Source organism: Sorex fumeus, unplaced genomic scaffold (assembly GCF_029834395.1).
Source record: "Sorex fumeus unplaced genomic scaffold, SorFum_2.1 ptg000010l, whole genome shotgun sequence".
NCBI lineage: Eukaryota > Metazoa > Chordata > Mammalia > Eulipotyphla > Soricidae > Sorex > Sorex fumeus.
Window position 1 is genome coordinate 21,206,583 of NW_026606067.1, and position 16,316 is coordinate 21,222,898.

A 16,316-nucleotide genomic window follows, 5' to 3' on the forward strand; every position below is an offset into this window, starting at 1 on the left:
GTCAGGAGATGTTGTCCTAAGGAGGAAAATGGCCCATGTAATCAGTCTGAAGCAGAATGATGGTAAGATCAGGAATGGCCAGAAACAGAGGGCCAACTGAAATATGAATAAATAATATTTGTGCTATTCCTAGTGTGTAATAATTGTTAATAAAGGAAATTAAATTACGGATATGTACTATAATGCATATGAACTTTGAAAACATGAAAGCTTGAAAACATCAAGTTAAGCCACACATTATAAGAGTTACTGTAAAAGAAATGTTCATAATAAACAAATCTTTAGAGAGAGTAAGCAAACTATTCATTGTCTACAGCTGAGCATGGAGCAAAGTTATTTGTCAATTGCCTCGAGCAGGCCCCAGTAACGTCTCTTTCATCCTAGCCCTGAGATTATATTCAAGGCTCTTTAGGAGAATGAGACCCATCATTGTTACTGGTATTTGGCATATTTGGTACACCACTGGGAGTTTGCCAGACTCTGCCCTGTGGGCAGGCTACATTCGATAGCCTGCAAGTTTGTCCAAAGTAGGAATGAGATAATAAGATGTCATAAAAAGATGTCCTGATAAGATGTCACGCGGATTTGCAGCCGCGCGGTTCTCGGAGCTGGATTTTATAGTCTCTGAGTCCCCTCCAAGGGACCCCGGCGAGGAACAGCCAGGCGCAGGGCCAGGAGACTGCACTGGTCTCGTCCGGGAGCTGGATTTTATAGTCTCTGAGTCTTGACCGCTGATGGGATTACACGGCACCAGGGGGCCTGGTGGTGAGTGTGACCCCCACTTACTGGAATTTGGAGGATCTGGGTGGAGGATGCTCAACTCCAATCCGAGTAGGCTTGGAGATCTTGGCCCCGGAACCCGCGTGGCTTTGTCCCTCTGCCAGTACCTTCATGTGTGCAGAGAATGGTCTTGGCATGGTGGTGGCTGGTCCTGGAGGTCTTCTGCTGCTGGAGCCCTGGTCGGGGCGGGGAGGAAAGCTCAACCCTGAGCTCCCCTCCAAGGGACCCTGGCGAGGAACAGCCAGGAGCAGGGGCAGGAGAATGCACTGGTCTCGTCCGGGAGCTGGATTTTATAGTCTCTGAGTCTTGGCCGCTGATGGGATTACACGGTGCCAGGGGGCCAAGTGGTGGGTGTGACCCCCGCCTACGGGAATTTGGAGGATCTGGGTGGAGGATGCTCAACTCCAATCCGAGTAGGCTTGGAGATCTTGGCCCCGGAACCTGCGTGGCTTTGTCCCTCTGCCAGTACCTTCATGTGTGCAGAGAGTGGTCTCAGCATGGTGGTGGCTGGTCCTGGAGGTCTTCCGCTGCCGGAGCCCTGGTCGGGGCGGGGAGGAAAGCTCAACCCACTCCCCTCCAAGGGTCCCCGGCGAGGAACAGCCAGGCGCAGGGGCAGGAGACTGCACTGGTCTCGTCCGGGAGCTGGATTTTATAGTCTCTGAGTCTTGACCGCTGATGGGATTACATGGCGCCAGGGGGCCAGGTGGTGGGTGTGACCCCCGCCTACTGGAATTTGGAGGATCTGGGTGGAGGATGCTCAACTCCAATCTGAGTAGGCTTGGAGATCTCGGCCCCGGAACCCGCGTGGCTTTGTCCCTCTGCCAGTACCTTCATGTGTGCGGAGAGTGGTCTCAGCATGGTGGTGGCTGGTCCTGGAGGTCTTCTGCTGCCGGAGTCATGGTCGGGGCAGGGAGGAAAGCCAGGGGCAGGGGCAGGAGACTGCACTGGTCTCGTCCGGGAGCTGGATTTTAAAGTCTCTGAGTCTTGGCCGCTGATGGGATTACACCCACCACCTGGCCCCCTGGCGCCGTGTAATCCCATCAGCGGCCAAGACTCAGAGACTATAAAATCCAGCTCCCGGACGAGACCAGTGCAGTCTCCTGCCCCTGCCCCTGGCTGTTCCTCGCCGGGGTCCCTTGGAGGGGAGCGGGTTGAGCTTTCCTCCCCGCCCCGACCAGGGCTCCAGCAGCGGAAGACCTCCAGGACCAGCCACCATCATGCCGAGACCACTCTCTGCACACATGAAGGTACTGGCAGAGGGACAAAGCCACGCGGGTTCCGGGGCCGAGATCTCCAAGCCTACTCGGATTGGAGTTGAGCATCCTCCACCCAGATCCTCCAAATTCCAGTAGGCGGGGGTCACACCCACCACCTGGCCCCCTGGCGCCGGAGCAAAGTTAGCAGGATTTTTTAATTGTGTAAAGAAAATGTTTTAAATTAATCATAGGGTTGCATAACTTTGTGAATATACTAAAAGCCATGAGATAACACTCTATAAATAGATGAATTACCTGTTAAATAAATTATATTTTAATAAACCTGTTTCAGTAAGAAGAAATCAAATATATCCTTTAAAAATACTCTTGTGATAGATGAAGAGCTAGGAAAAAAGAAAGGCCCATAAAATTTGTCTAGTTAAACCCTGCTACACAGAGTCAACATGCTCAAAAGCTACTCCATGTTGATGAAGGACAAATGTTTATTCGAAACAGAGCCAGTGTAGGAGACATTAAGAACCAAAAAGTACATTGTGGTATTAACACTGGGGGAATCTATTACTTTTAGCTTGAAATTCTGTCAAGAAATCTCTTTTTTTGCACTCTAAGCTAATAATGTTTTATTAATGTTACCAATCTGTGACTTTGTAGCTAATTTTTAATTTCATTATATAATTTCCCTATTCATAACCTGGAGCAGTTTTTGCAATTCCAGCTAGATTTCACAAAGGAACATGTCCACCAAATGCAAACTCAGACTTAAATTAATCAATTCCATTCATCTTTGTGATAGGGTGACTCTTGCTTATTAAAATATACTCTTGTATATGAATTCATTTTTTTACTATTAAAGTATACCATAAACTATGTTAATACAAGGGCAGATAAACGGATATTAAGCCCAATGTTGTTTGTATCCTGCCAAATTCAAGTAAAAGCATGTAAAATATATTCCACTCTTTTTTTTTCTGTAAATGATTTTATCCTGTCCAAAGACAGAAATATACTGCATGTTTTGCATATCCTTCACAATTTAGAAACTAGGATAGTTTCTAGAAATTAGGATACACCAAACATACAATCATACAATCTAGAAATTAGGATGCACCAAAATTGCTTCAATGCAATATTAAAATTTGAGATAAAAATTTGAAAGAAAGCCCATGTAAAAAACTGCCCTCAGTAAAAGTAAATGAACTTTTGTCTATGGCAAAAATGCTATGAATCAACTTGCTCACCGAACAAAGGGAACATGCAAACATGGAGTGGTCAAGGTGTTGGCCTGGAAAATCCAAGTCAATGCAAACATATAATTCAAGAACTACTTCCTGGCTCAGAAAAAACTTTAAATGTGAAATTTAACAGATTATATTATATCAAGTAAACCCTGGATACACAGCCTGGAGTGATCCCTGGGCACAGAGTCAGGAATAAGCCTTGATCATTACCAGGTTTGTCCCAACACCACTCCCACCCCCAAATAAAAGATTTCTTAGGGAAGTCTAGAGAGAATGACTATGTCACTTCTAAAAGCAGGACAAACCTAGTTGGGCTTAGACTATTTTCACTGAGATGTCAAACATTAAATAAGCTAACCAAAGTATCAGAAAATTGCCATCAAGCATAAATATTTTTAAACACAAGAATTTGTAAATATTACCTGACATGTGCCTTGTCACAAAACACAAGAATTTGTAAATATTACCTGACATGTGCCTTGTCACAAAACTTATTAGGATAGAAAATAAAGGAAAACCAGGTACAAATGGAGAAAGTAGAGCAAAAGGAATGCTTTTGAGCATTCAGTCCAGTTAAATATGTGATTAAGGCTAACACAAGTGTGGAAACTAAGATTATAAGTGGTGAATGGTGTGATACAAAGCTATCTAAATTCAAAAGTGAGTAGAGAAGTTCAATTTTCAAAGAAGCTGCAACTCAGGAGCAAAAAGGGGCTGGGAGTTGGACATAGATAAAGATTCTAATAATTTTACATAAACAAACAAATTATATATAGAAAAGGAAAGGTAAAAAGTATAAAGATACAGAAAGGTAAGAGACATAAGAACAGTTAGGATGATAAAGGCAACTGTTGGGCTGCTCAATTAAAATACACAAAGTTAGCTGCAATGGAAAACAGAATCCACTTATCTGCCTTCAGAGAACACTGAAAGCAAAATAATACACATATATGGTGAACAGCTCCATAAACTTTCTACAATAGCACAGCGGGTAGGGCGTTCGCCTTACAAGCAGCCAACATGGCCGACCCGAGTTCGATTCCTCCGCCCCTCTTGGAGAGCCCGGCAAGCTACTGAGAGTATTCGATATGCCAGACACAGTAACAACAAAGTCTCCAATGGAGACGTTACTGGGCCCGCTCGAGCAAATCGACGATCAACGGGAGGGCCTTTACCTTTACCTTAATAATTGTTTCAAGCATATTTTTGACTATAACATAATAAACCTAGAAATAAATTCACTTAAACTACTACAGGAAAAAAATCCAGTTGTTGCCAAAGATTGAAAAATGAATTCCAAGGAGGAAATAAAATATGAAAATAGAAAATGAAACACTATAAATCAAAATGTATACAATATGGACTTTACCATGTAAAAACAAGCAATTGACCAAATGCTTTAATTATTGAACAGTAATTAAGAGAGTGGCTGGTTCTGGAGGTCTTCAGCTGCCAGGGTTCTGCTTGGGGCAGGGAGGGAAACTCAACCCGCCCCCCTCTAAGGGGCCCCAGTGAGGACAGCCAGGCATGGGGGCAGGAGACTCTGCACTGTTCTCTTCCGGGAGTTGGGTTTTATAGTCTCTGGGTCAACCATGCTGAGACCACTCTCCACGCGCATGAAGGTACTGGCAGAAAAACAAAGGCATGTGGGTCCCGGGGCTGAGATCTCCAAGCCTGCTCGGATCAGGGCTGAGTATCCTCCATCCAGATCATCCACATTCCAGTAGGCAGGGGTCACACCCACCAACTGATCCTCTCCCACCCAACCTCCCTCCCCAGCGCCATGTAATCCCATCAACGGCCAAGACCCAGAGACTATAAAACCCAGCTCCCGGAAGAGACCAGCACAGAGTCTCCTGCCTCCGCGCCTGGCTGTCCTTGCTGGGGCCCCTTGGAGGGGGGCGGGTTGAGTTTCCCTCCCTGCCCCTAGCAGAACCCCGGCAGCCAAAGACCTCCAGAACCAGCCACAACCATGCTGAGACCACTCTCCACATGCATAAATGTACCGGCAGAGGAACAAAGGCATGCGGGTCCCGGGGCTGAGATCGCCAAGCCTGCTCGGATTGGGGCTGAGCATTCTCCATCCAGATCCTCCATCTTCCAGTAGGCAGGGGTCACACCCACCAACTGCCCCCCCTGCCCCCCCACCCCCGCGCTGTGTAATCCCATCAATGGCCAAGAGCCAGAGACTATAAAACCCAGCTCCTGGAAGTTGACCTCTTATTATCTCATTCTTACTTTGGACAACCTGGCAGGGTACCAAATGTAACCTGCCCACACGGCAGACTCTGGCAAACTCTCCGTGGTGTACCTAACATGCCAAATACCAGTAACAATGATGGGTCTCATTCTCCTAACCCTGAAAGAGCCTTGACTATGGCACTTTTTAAAATCTCAGGGCTAGGGCGAAGGAGACATTACTGGTGCCTGCTCGAGGCAATTGACGAACAACAAGATGGTCCTGATTGCGAATTAAGAGAGTAGTAAGCTTATGAAGCAAAAACTAAAGGAAATATCATATTAAATAAGAAAATAATGAAATGTTTAAAATAGCAAAAATTTGGAAAACCTGAAGCTCCAACAATAAGGAGCTCTTTAAAAAGCCATTATGGAGTCCCTAGACAGCCGGTTTTCAACCCCTGATCTGCGTGGGACGGGCACAGAGGCCCAGCTCTGGGCAACAAAGCTGAACGGCTCCAATTCCAACAGGTACAGCCCGCCCCCAAGGGCCTGGGTTCCTCTCTGGGCACGCGCAGCTAGAAACAGCCCCTAGACAGCCGGTTTTCAACCCCTGATCTGCGTGGGACGGGCACAGAGGCCCAGCTCTGGGCAACAAAGCTGAACGGCTCCAATTCCAACAGGTACAGCCCGCCCCCAAGGGCCTGGGTTCCTCTCTGGGCACGCGCAGCTAGAAACAGCCCCTAGACAGCCGGTTTTCAACCCCTGATCTGCGTGGGACGGGCACAGAGGCCCAGCTCTGGGCAACAAAGCTGAACGGCTCCAATTCCAACAGGTACAGCCCGCCCCCAAGGGCCTGGGTTCCTCTCTGGGCACGCGCAGCTAGAAACAGCCCCTAGACAGCCGGTTTTCAACCCCTGATCTGAGTGGGACGGGCACAGAGGCCCAGCTCTGGGCAACAAAGCTGAACGGCTCCAATTCCAACAGGTACAGCCCGCCCCCAAGGGCCTGGGTTCCTCTCTGGGCACGCGTAGCTAGAAACAGCCCCTAGACAGCCGGTTTTCAACTCCTGATCTGCGTGGGACGGACACAGAGGCCCAGCTCTGGGCAACAAAGCTGAACGGCTCCAATTCCAAACAGGAGACATTCCCAACTCCTCGCCCAGTGCTAGGGACTCTTTCCGGAGCCGTGGCCGCATTAACGGCTGCAAAATATTTTCCCACTACATATGCCATAGGAACCATAAGCTAACTTCTTAGATGGAAACTTCTCTATTTTAGCTCAGCCACTAGAAACACAGTTGCCAATAACTCATAAGCCTATCTTAACTCACACTGCATATCAAGCAGAATAGTAACACTGAACGTGAAGGACTAAACCACACCTCTCACAATGGTAAAGCAACGCAAAAGCCCACCAAACATTCACATTGAAGAGTCTAGCCCAGATGACACCAACAGTACTGTAGTGTTAGACAACCTCTCTGACAAGGAATTCAGAAGGGAGCTACTTAGGATGCTTAGGGAATTAAAAGAAACAATGGAAACCAATGCCAATAGAAGACAAGAGGATCTGAAGGCAGAAATGAGGAAAATGCAATCAGAAATGTCAGACCTGAAAAATCTCGTAGGCGAATTGAAAAGCTCAGTGGAAGGCCTCAGCAGCAGAGTAAGAGCGGCTGAGAACAGAATCAGTGAGCTCGAAGATGAAGTTCAGAGACTCTCCAGAAAAGAGCAGAAAATGGAAAAGAGACTCACAATTCGGGAACAGATGGCAAGAGAAGATCGTGATGAAGCCAAGAGGGGTAACATAAGAATTATTGGAGTCCCAGAGGGACAGGAAGAAAACCTCGATGAAGAAGAAACTGTCAAAGACATCATTGCTACAACATTTCCAGAGCTGAAGAAAACTTGTGACCACATTCAGGAGGCCCGAAGGGTACCAGCTAGAAGAAATCCGAATAAAAATACCCCAAGACACATTCTGATCAAAATGACCAAAACCTTAGACAGAGACAAAATTCTGAAAGCAGCAAGATCGAAGAAAGAAATCTCTTACAAAGGAGCATCCTTAAAATTCACAGCTGATTTTTCTGATGAAACCCTCATGGCCCGAAAACAGTGGTGGGACATAGTAAAAAAACTCAATGAAATAAATGCCTCCCCCAAAATACTTTTCCCAGCAAGACTCTCATTCATAATAGAAGGAACAACACACAGTTTCACAGACAAACAACAGCTCAGGAACTTCATAGACTCAAAACCATGGTTACAAGAACAACTAAATGGGCTACTTTAAGGCAAGAAAGGCCCCTCAAATACACCAAATTTTAACAGAACAATGGGACAAAATCCCATAACAATAATCTCTCTCAATGTCAATGGGCTAAACGCACCAATTAAAAGACATAGAGTGGCAGGATGGATTAGAAAATTGAACCCAACATTCTGCTGCCTGCAAGAAACGCATCTCAATAGTCAAAGCAAACACAGACTCAGAGTCAAAGGCTGGAAAACAATCCTACAGGCAAACAGCTCCCATAAAAAAGCTGGGGTAGCCATCCTTATATCAGACCACATCGATTTCAGAGTGAGGAAGGTCATAAGAGACAGTGAAGGCCATTTCTTATTGATCAAAGGATCTGTACAACAGGAAGAACTTACAATAATAAATGTATATGCACCTAATGAGAGACCAGCAAAGTACTTAAAACAACTACTCATAGATTTGGAAAAAGACATCAATAGCAACACAATACTAGTGGGAGACTTCAACACTGCTTTGTCACCTCTTGATAGATCAACCAGACTCAAGCTTAGCAAGGACATACTTCATTTGAGGGAAACAATGGAAGAAAGGGACTTAGTAGATATATACAGGACACTTCATCCACAAAAAGCTGAATACACATTCTTCTCAAGCGTACATGGAACATTCTCCAAGATAGACCACATGCTGAGCCACAAAACATGCCTCCATAAAATTAAGAAGGTAGAGATTGTATCAACAATCTTCTCAGACCATAATGCGCTGAAATTAGAAGTAAATCACACACAAAAACAGAAAACTAAATCAAACACCTGGAAATTAAACAGTGCACTATTGAACAACGAGTGGATTAGACAGGAAATCAAAGAGGAAATCAAAAGATTCCTAGAAACGAATGAAAATGAGAACACGAGTTACCAAAACTTATGGCACACAGCAAAGGCTGTGTTAAGAGGAAAGTTTATAGCTCTACAAGCATTCCTCAGGAAGGAGGAGCGAGCACACATAAGTAACCTAACCTCACAGCTTAAGAGCTTGGAGAAGGACCAAAAAAAGGAGCACAACCTGAACAGGAGAAAGGAAATAATAAAACTCAGAGCAGAGATTAACGAGATGGAAACCCAAAAAACAATCCGAAAGATCAATGAAACCAAGAGCTGGTTCTTCGAGAAAATTAACAAGATCGATAAGCCTCTAGCAAAACTCACAAAGAAAGGGAGAGAGAAAACCCTAATAAACCGAATCAGAAATGAAAAGGGGGTCATTACAACAGAAACCACAGAAATTCAGAGGATCCTCAGGGAGTACTTTGAGAAGCTTTATGCCACGGAACATCAAAACCTCGAGGAAATGGATAAATTACTAGACTCCTACAGACTCCCAAGGCTGAACCAAGAAGACCTGGAATACCTGAACAGACCTATCACCATTAAGGAAATTGAAATGGTAATAAAAAGTCTCCCCAAGCACAAAAGTCCTGGCCCAGATGGATTCACTAGTGAATTCTTCCAAATCTTTAAAGAGGACTTACTCCCAATGCTCTTTAAGCTTTTCCACGAAATTGAAATATCAAAAACACTTCCAAACAGTTTCTACGAAGCAAATATCACACTGATACCAAAAGCAGACAGAGATACCACAAAGAAAGAGAATTACAGGCCGATATCCCTGATGAACACAGATGCAAAGATCCTCAACAAACTACTAGCAAATAGAATCCAACTACTCATTAAAAAGATCATACACCATGACCAAGTAGGATTCATCCCAGGGATGCAAGGATGGTTTAACATTCGGAAATCAATCAACATAATCCACCATATCAACAAAAGAAAAGATAAAAAGCATATGATCATATCAATAGATGCAGAGAAAGCATTTGATAAGATCCAGCACCCCTTTATGATGAAAACCCTAGCCAAAATGGGTATAGAGGGGACCTTCCTCAACATAATTAAAGCCATCTACCACAAGCCTACAGCAAGCATCATCCTCAATGGGGAAAAACTGAGAGCCTTCCCTCTAAGATCAGGGACGAGACAGGGATGCCCACTCTCTCCACTGCTGTTCAATATAGTACTGGAAGTACTTGCAATAGCGATTAGGCAGGAAAAAGATATTAAGGGCATTCAGGTAGGAAAGGAAGAAATCAAGCTCTCACTATTCGCAGATGATATGATACTCTACTTAGAGAACCCAATAACTTCCACCAAAAAACTCCTAGAAACAATAGACTCGTATAGTAAAGTTGCAGGTTATAAAATCAATACCCAAAAGTCCATGGCTTTCCTATACGCAAACAGTGAGAGAGAAGAAAGCAACATGAAAAAAACAATCCCATTCACAATTGTGCCCCAGAAAATCAAGTACCTAGGAATCACCTTAACTAAGGAAGTATAGGACCTGTACAAAGAAAACTACAAAACGCTACTTCAGGAAATAAAAGAGGACATGAGGAAATGGAAAGATATCCCCTGCTCATGGGTCGGGAGACTTAACATTGTCAAAATGGCAATACTACCGAAAGCATTGTATAAATTCAATGCAATCCCTATAAGGATACCCATGACATTCTTCAAAGAAATGGAGCAAACACTCTTGAAATTTATATGGAACAATAAGCCCCCACGAATAGCTAAAGCAATTCTTGGGAAAAAGAAAATGGGAGGAATCAACCTCCCGAACTTCAAACTGTACTACAAAGCAGTAATAATTAAAACAGCATGGTACTGGAACAAAGGCAGAACTGCAGACCAATGGAACAGGGTTGAATACACTGACATCTCTCCTCAATCATATGCTCATCTAATCTTTGATAAAGGTGCAAGTAATGTGAAGTGGAGTAAGGAAAGCCTCTTTAATAAATTGTGTTGGCATCACTGGATGGCTACATGCAAAAAAATAGGCTCAGAACTCTGCCTAACACCATGTACAAAAGTAAGATCAAAATGGATTAAAGACCTCAACATCAGACCAGAAACCATAAAGTACATTGAAGATAAAGTTGGCAAAACCCTCCATGACATTGAAGCTAATGGTATCTTCAAAGATGCCATGCCACTGGCCGAGCAAGTGAAAACAGAGATAGATAAATGGGACTATCTTAAACTAAGAAGCTTCTGCACCTCCAAAGAAACAGTGACCAAAATACAAAGACAGTCTACAGAATGGGAAAGGATATTCACCGAATACACATCTGACAAGGGGTTGATATCCAGGATATACAAAATACTGGTTAAACTCCACAAGAAGAAAACATCCAACCCCATCCAAAAATGGGGCAATGAAATGAACAGAAACTTTCTCAAAGAAGAAATCCGAATGGCAAAAAAGCACATGAGAAAATGCTCTACATCATTAATCATCAGGGAGATGCAGATCAAAACCACAATGAGATACCATCTCACACCTCAGAGACTGGCCCAAATTCAAAAGAACAAAAGCAACCGATGCTGGCGTGGATGTGGCGAGAAAGGGACACTCCTTCACTGTTGGTGGGAATGTCCACTGGTTCAGCCCTTCTGGAAAACAGTATGGACGATTCTCAAAAAATTAGAAATTGAGCTCCCATTTGACCCAGCAATACCACTCCTGGGAATATATCCCAGAGAGGCAAAAATGTATAGTCGAAGTGACATCTGCACTTGTTTGTTCATTGCAGCACTCTTTACAATAGCCAGAAACTGGAAGAAACCTGAATGCCCAAGAACAGATGACTGGTTAAAGAAACTTTGGTACATCTACACAATGGAGTACTATGTAGCTGTTAGAAAAGATGAAGTCATGAAATTTACATACAAGTGGTACAATATGGAAAGTATCATGCTAAGTGAAATGAGTCAGAAAGAGAGGGATAGACATAGAAAGATTGCATTCATCTGGGGGATATAAAGTAACAAAGTATGAGATTAATACCCAAGAATAGCTGAGATCAGCACCAGGAGGATTACTCCATAACTTAGAGGCCAGCCGGGTATCCTAGAGGAAAGGGCTGTTCAGATAGAGAAGGGAGCACCAAATAAAGGATGTTTGGAGGATCCTCCCAGGAGGGGAGATGCATGTCGAAAGTAGACTATGGACTGAACATGTTTGCCACTCAATGCCTCTTTTGCAGACCACAACACCCAAAAGGAGAGAGAGAACACAGGGGATTGCCCTGCCACAGAGACAGGGGGGATGGGGGGATGGGGGTGGGAGGGATATTATCCATGGTGGTGGAAAATGGGCACTGGTGGAGGGATGGGTATCTGATCATTGTATAATTGAAACCAAAGCACAAAAAATTGTAAATCTACAACTTTAAAAAAAAAATAAAATACAATAAAGGAACAAAAAAAAAATAAAATAAAATAAAGGGAAAAAAAAAGCCATTATGAACTTGCCATGAAAATACAATATTCTAACTGAAAGACAACTCGTTAATAAATTTGTTGCATTTATCCATTTATATATAGAATATATCCATTTATATGTATCCATTTATATTATATATATATGCAATCAAAAATCTCCTCAGCTACTAAGTGGAAAAAGAACCAGAACTACTTTTACTATTTTAAATAAACTATTAATAAGCATAAATGAATCATATATATAAAATGTAAAGATAGTATTTGCTATATCATGTGTTCTTAATAAGCTAATTAAATATTTATAAATATTATTATAAGTACATTTGAAAAATATTAATGAACTAATTATGTGGAACTAAATAAATATGGCTCTAGTACTTTTATGATAACCAAAAACAAGGTTTAGAACTGATTGAGTCATACTCTCCAAAGTGTCAAGGCCCAAATAATTTTATGAACTTTTTTATTTTCTTTCTTGTTTTGTTTTTGTTTTGTTGAGCCATATACAACGTTGCTCATGGCTTACTCCTGGGTCTGAGCTCAGGGATTACCCTTGGCAAGTCTTAATGGAGTGCTGGGAATGGGACTCGGGTCGACCGTATACAAGGCAAACACCCTACTATCTCTCCAGCCCCTGAACTTTTTCTTTCATGCTTCTAAAAACAGCAATCAACAAGCCATACAATTTAACTCATATATAAAGAAAACCCTTTTATCAATATCAGAAAATTGTTATACCAGAAAGAAAATGATGACTAGCCATGTTTATATGTCTAGATACTGATGCCCCATGTAAATGCTAACACACTTGTGATACTTAGATTACAATAAGTCCATGTTTGCTCTTCACCCTCATTTCTTGACTTCTAGCTCCTGGAGACCTCAGACTCTCCCCAGTGATGTCTTTCAGTGAGTTGGTGATAGGTGGGGATTCCCTTGGTTGAAGATTGGAGGTCAGGGAAAATGACATCCTAGAAATAATTGGTACTTTCAGGTCCCCCCTTCACCTTTGAGGAGGGGAGAAGAACTAGAGTTTGAGTTCATCAGTACTAGTCAATGAATCCACCAATCATGCCCAAGAAAAAAAATCTCCTAAAAGTCCTAGAACTGGAGTTCAGAGTGCTTCCTGGCTGCCAAATACATGGTGATGCTGGGGATGTTTACTCCAAGAAGACATGAAATCTAACCTTTCTATTCCCATTTCCGTACTACATATCTCTTCCTTTTGAGTCCCAAGGACTGTATTCTTATCATTAGTTATGAAATTAATACTTTTATTGTTTATGTGAGTTCTTAAACTCTTCTATAAGTGACTAAGGTTGAGGAAAAGATCATGAGACTTTGTAATTTGTCACTAAGTTAAACTGACTTAGGGCAACAGTGGGTACTCCTCACTGATACTGGCTGGAGCTAGTGGAGGGAAGAGAGAGCTCTATGGGTCTGAGCCTTAACCCAGGGATCTAATGCTATCACCAGATGGGTGGATGTTTCAGAATTGAGCTGAATTGTACCAAATGTAGGTATCTAGGAATTGCTTGGTGTAAGTCACCCGGACAATGGGTGATCACTGTCACTGTCCTCCAGTTGTTCATCGATTTGCTCTAGCGGGCCCAGTAACTTCTCCACTGTGACAACTATTACATGTTTGGCATATCGAATACATCACGGGGAGCTTGCTAGGCTTTGCTGTGTGGGCGAGATACTCTCGGCAGCTTGTCAGCCTTTCCAAGAGGGGCAGAGGAATCAAACTCGGGTCGACCATGTTGGCTACGTGCAAGGCAAACACCCTACCTGCTGTGCTATTGTTGCAGCCCAATGGGTGATCAGAAGTGTTAAAAAGTAGTATTGGACATAGAAGAAACAGAGCAGAGTAGTTTCCCTTTTCAGTGCCATGATCCCTATGATCTATAATCTTCTCAATTCATCTAATAGCAAGAACCTTTGTCAAGAAACACTGATGCCCACACAAGAAAGGAAAGAACCAAGTGTATGAAGAACTAAACTTAGATCAGTGCATATAAGTATCCCCTATAAAGTATGATACAATCTAGAAAAAACAAAATAATAATAATAGACCCATCCGATAATATTCTAAACCTTTAATCATGGTTCAGTATTAATATATCTAGTAATAAAAATATTTTTTCTTATTAATTCAATAGGACAAAAAAGGAAAAATATCACATGTAACATTTTAATAGGATTAGAAATAACTGTTACATTCAAATTAGATTTAAAGTTTTCAGAATTTAAAAGAATTTAAGAGTCTATGATAAAACGAAGAACAAATTGCCTTAAGTGACGTGCCAGACCCTATTGACTGGAGACAGCCCCAGGAGGCTCTGCTCTACCACCTGAGCCACATCCCCAGTGCCAGCCCATCCAGTTTTAAGAACTTTAAGATCAAAGTAACAATATATGGAGAAAAAAAGAAAAGTAACCCATACATCCTAATATTTACCATTTAGTTTTCATCTAAAGTAACAGACACATGTTGACTTTCTTACGTGATATTATAATGAAACATATTACAAAAGAAAAAAGTAACTATTTTGGAAATAATGTGAAAATAATATGGAAAAAGTCCCAAGTTCTCATAAAGCTGAGTGGTGCTGCAAAAGCTTTACTTTGAATAACTCTCCAGATGACACACTCACAGGACTGGTGGTCACAGCTCCATTCCTATACACTCAAAAAAAGGCAAACTGATAACAAGTGATCTATTTTCCTAGGATCCTGACTTTTCTTTCTTTGAGAAACAACTTGTTGTTACTGAACATCTTTCCCAAAGACATTCCAGACTTACCATGCTTATAGCATCATTGATGGCATCATTTTACATCTAACAGGAGATCATTTTTTTTAAAAAAAGTGAACTATTTTGCATAGTTCATCAACCATGAACTATGGTCTACCATGCCCAGAGATCATCTAAGGTATTTTAAAATATAATAATAAAATGTTTCATCATATACAGATATCTATCAATATATTTATAAGATAATCAATTAGGGAAATCATCAGCATTGATTGAGCAGTTAAATGTTCTGCAGATTACATGATCATTACTTACCTTATTGCTTCATTGGTCTCTGAAACAGCTCTCAAGTACTCCTTCAAATAAAAATAATTAAAACAGTACTTTCGGATCTTATAGCCTCGCCATTGTCTCTGAATCTGGTAAAGCAAATAAAAAGATAAAATGAGCCATTAAACCTTTTTGGTGAAAACAGGTATAGCTCCTCAAAACCAAACTAATGATAAATAACAACACATCAAATTAAATGTCAGGCTTTTCTAATGATGAAGTTAGAAACATAGGTTGCAGGCATATATTTCCACAAAAATATTGTAAAGATAAACTGTAATTATGTTATTATGCTTTAAAATATATGATCTTTTTAAAAAATGAAATTAACTATCAAAAGATTAGAAGCTGTTTTACCAGTTCTTACCATGTCTACTTCCTGACAAAATAGGTATTTTTTAACTTTTTATAGACAACTGATATGAAGATTTTATCTGGTCTCATTAGAATCGGTTATTTTGATATGGGTTTTTAAATCCAGTGCAACAAAATCTTTAATAAAAACTTTGTATTCAGTATGGAAACTTCTCAGAAAAAAAGTAAGAGTTGAGTTTACATGTGACAGAGAAATTTCACTTTTTGGCAGCTATCCCCCAAACTCAAAAAGGATATTTCAAAACGTATTTGGGCTCCTATTTTTATTACAGTGCTATTCACAATATTGAAGATCTGAAAACAGCCCAAGTACCCAAGAACTGATGAATAGATCAATAAACCATGGCATCTACTGTAAGTCAGTATCAAAATAAAATAATTTTAGAGATAAAAGTATTGTATTATATCTTCATCATAATATTACACATTTTTGTAAGGTAATTAGTACAGAGATTAGATGTTAGCTATTGTTCAAAAGACTGTCATTTTTGACTAATCGATGCTTTTTTAAAAATAAGTTGATTGTTGGATTTATAAAGAATAATAAGAAAAATGTTTTATCTGGACACTGAAAATTTATTTTTCTGTTTTAACATGTATCTGTTGCCTGCCATAGAAGCAGGAGGGGGGGAGAGGTGGGTGGAGAGTGCTGGGGGGGGGGGGGGGAAACTGGGGACACCGGTGCTGGGAAATGTACACTGGTGGAGGGATGGGTGTTGGAACACTGTATGACTGATATTCAATCATGAACAGATTTGTAAGGGTCTATCTCATAGTGATTCACCTAAAAAGTTGAAAAATAAATAAAATATGAATATTT

General features: G+C 41.6%; 1 protein-coding gene across 1 annotated transcript in view; it reads right to left on the minus strand.

Moving 5' to 3' along the window:
• The window catches only part of SPATA17 (spermatogenesis associated 17), a 183,784-nt gene that overhangs the window by 103,636 nt on the left and 63,832 nt on the right, over positions 1-16,316 (minus strand). The window contains exon 5 of the mRNA XM_056110766.1: positions 15,107-15,210. Within this exon, the coding sequence (XP_055966741.1) occupies positions 15,107-15,210 (104 nt within the window). The remainder of the gene's footprint in view (positions 1-15,106; positions 15,211-16,316) is intronic.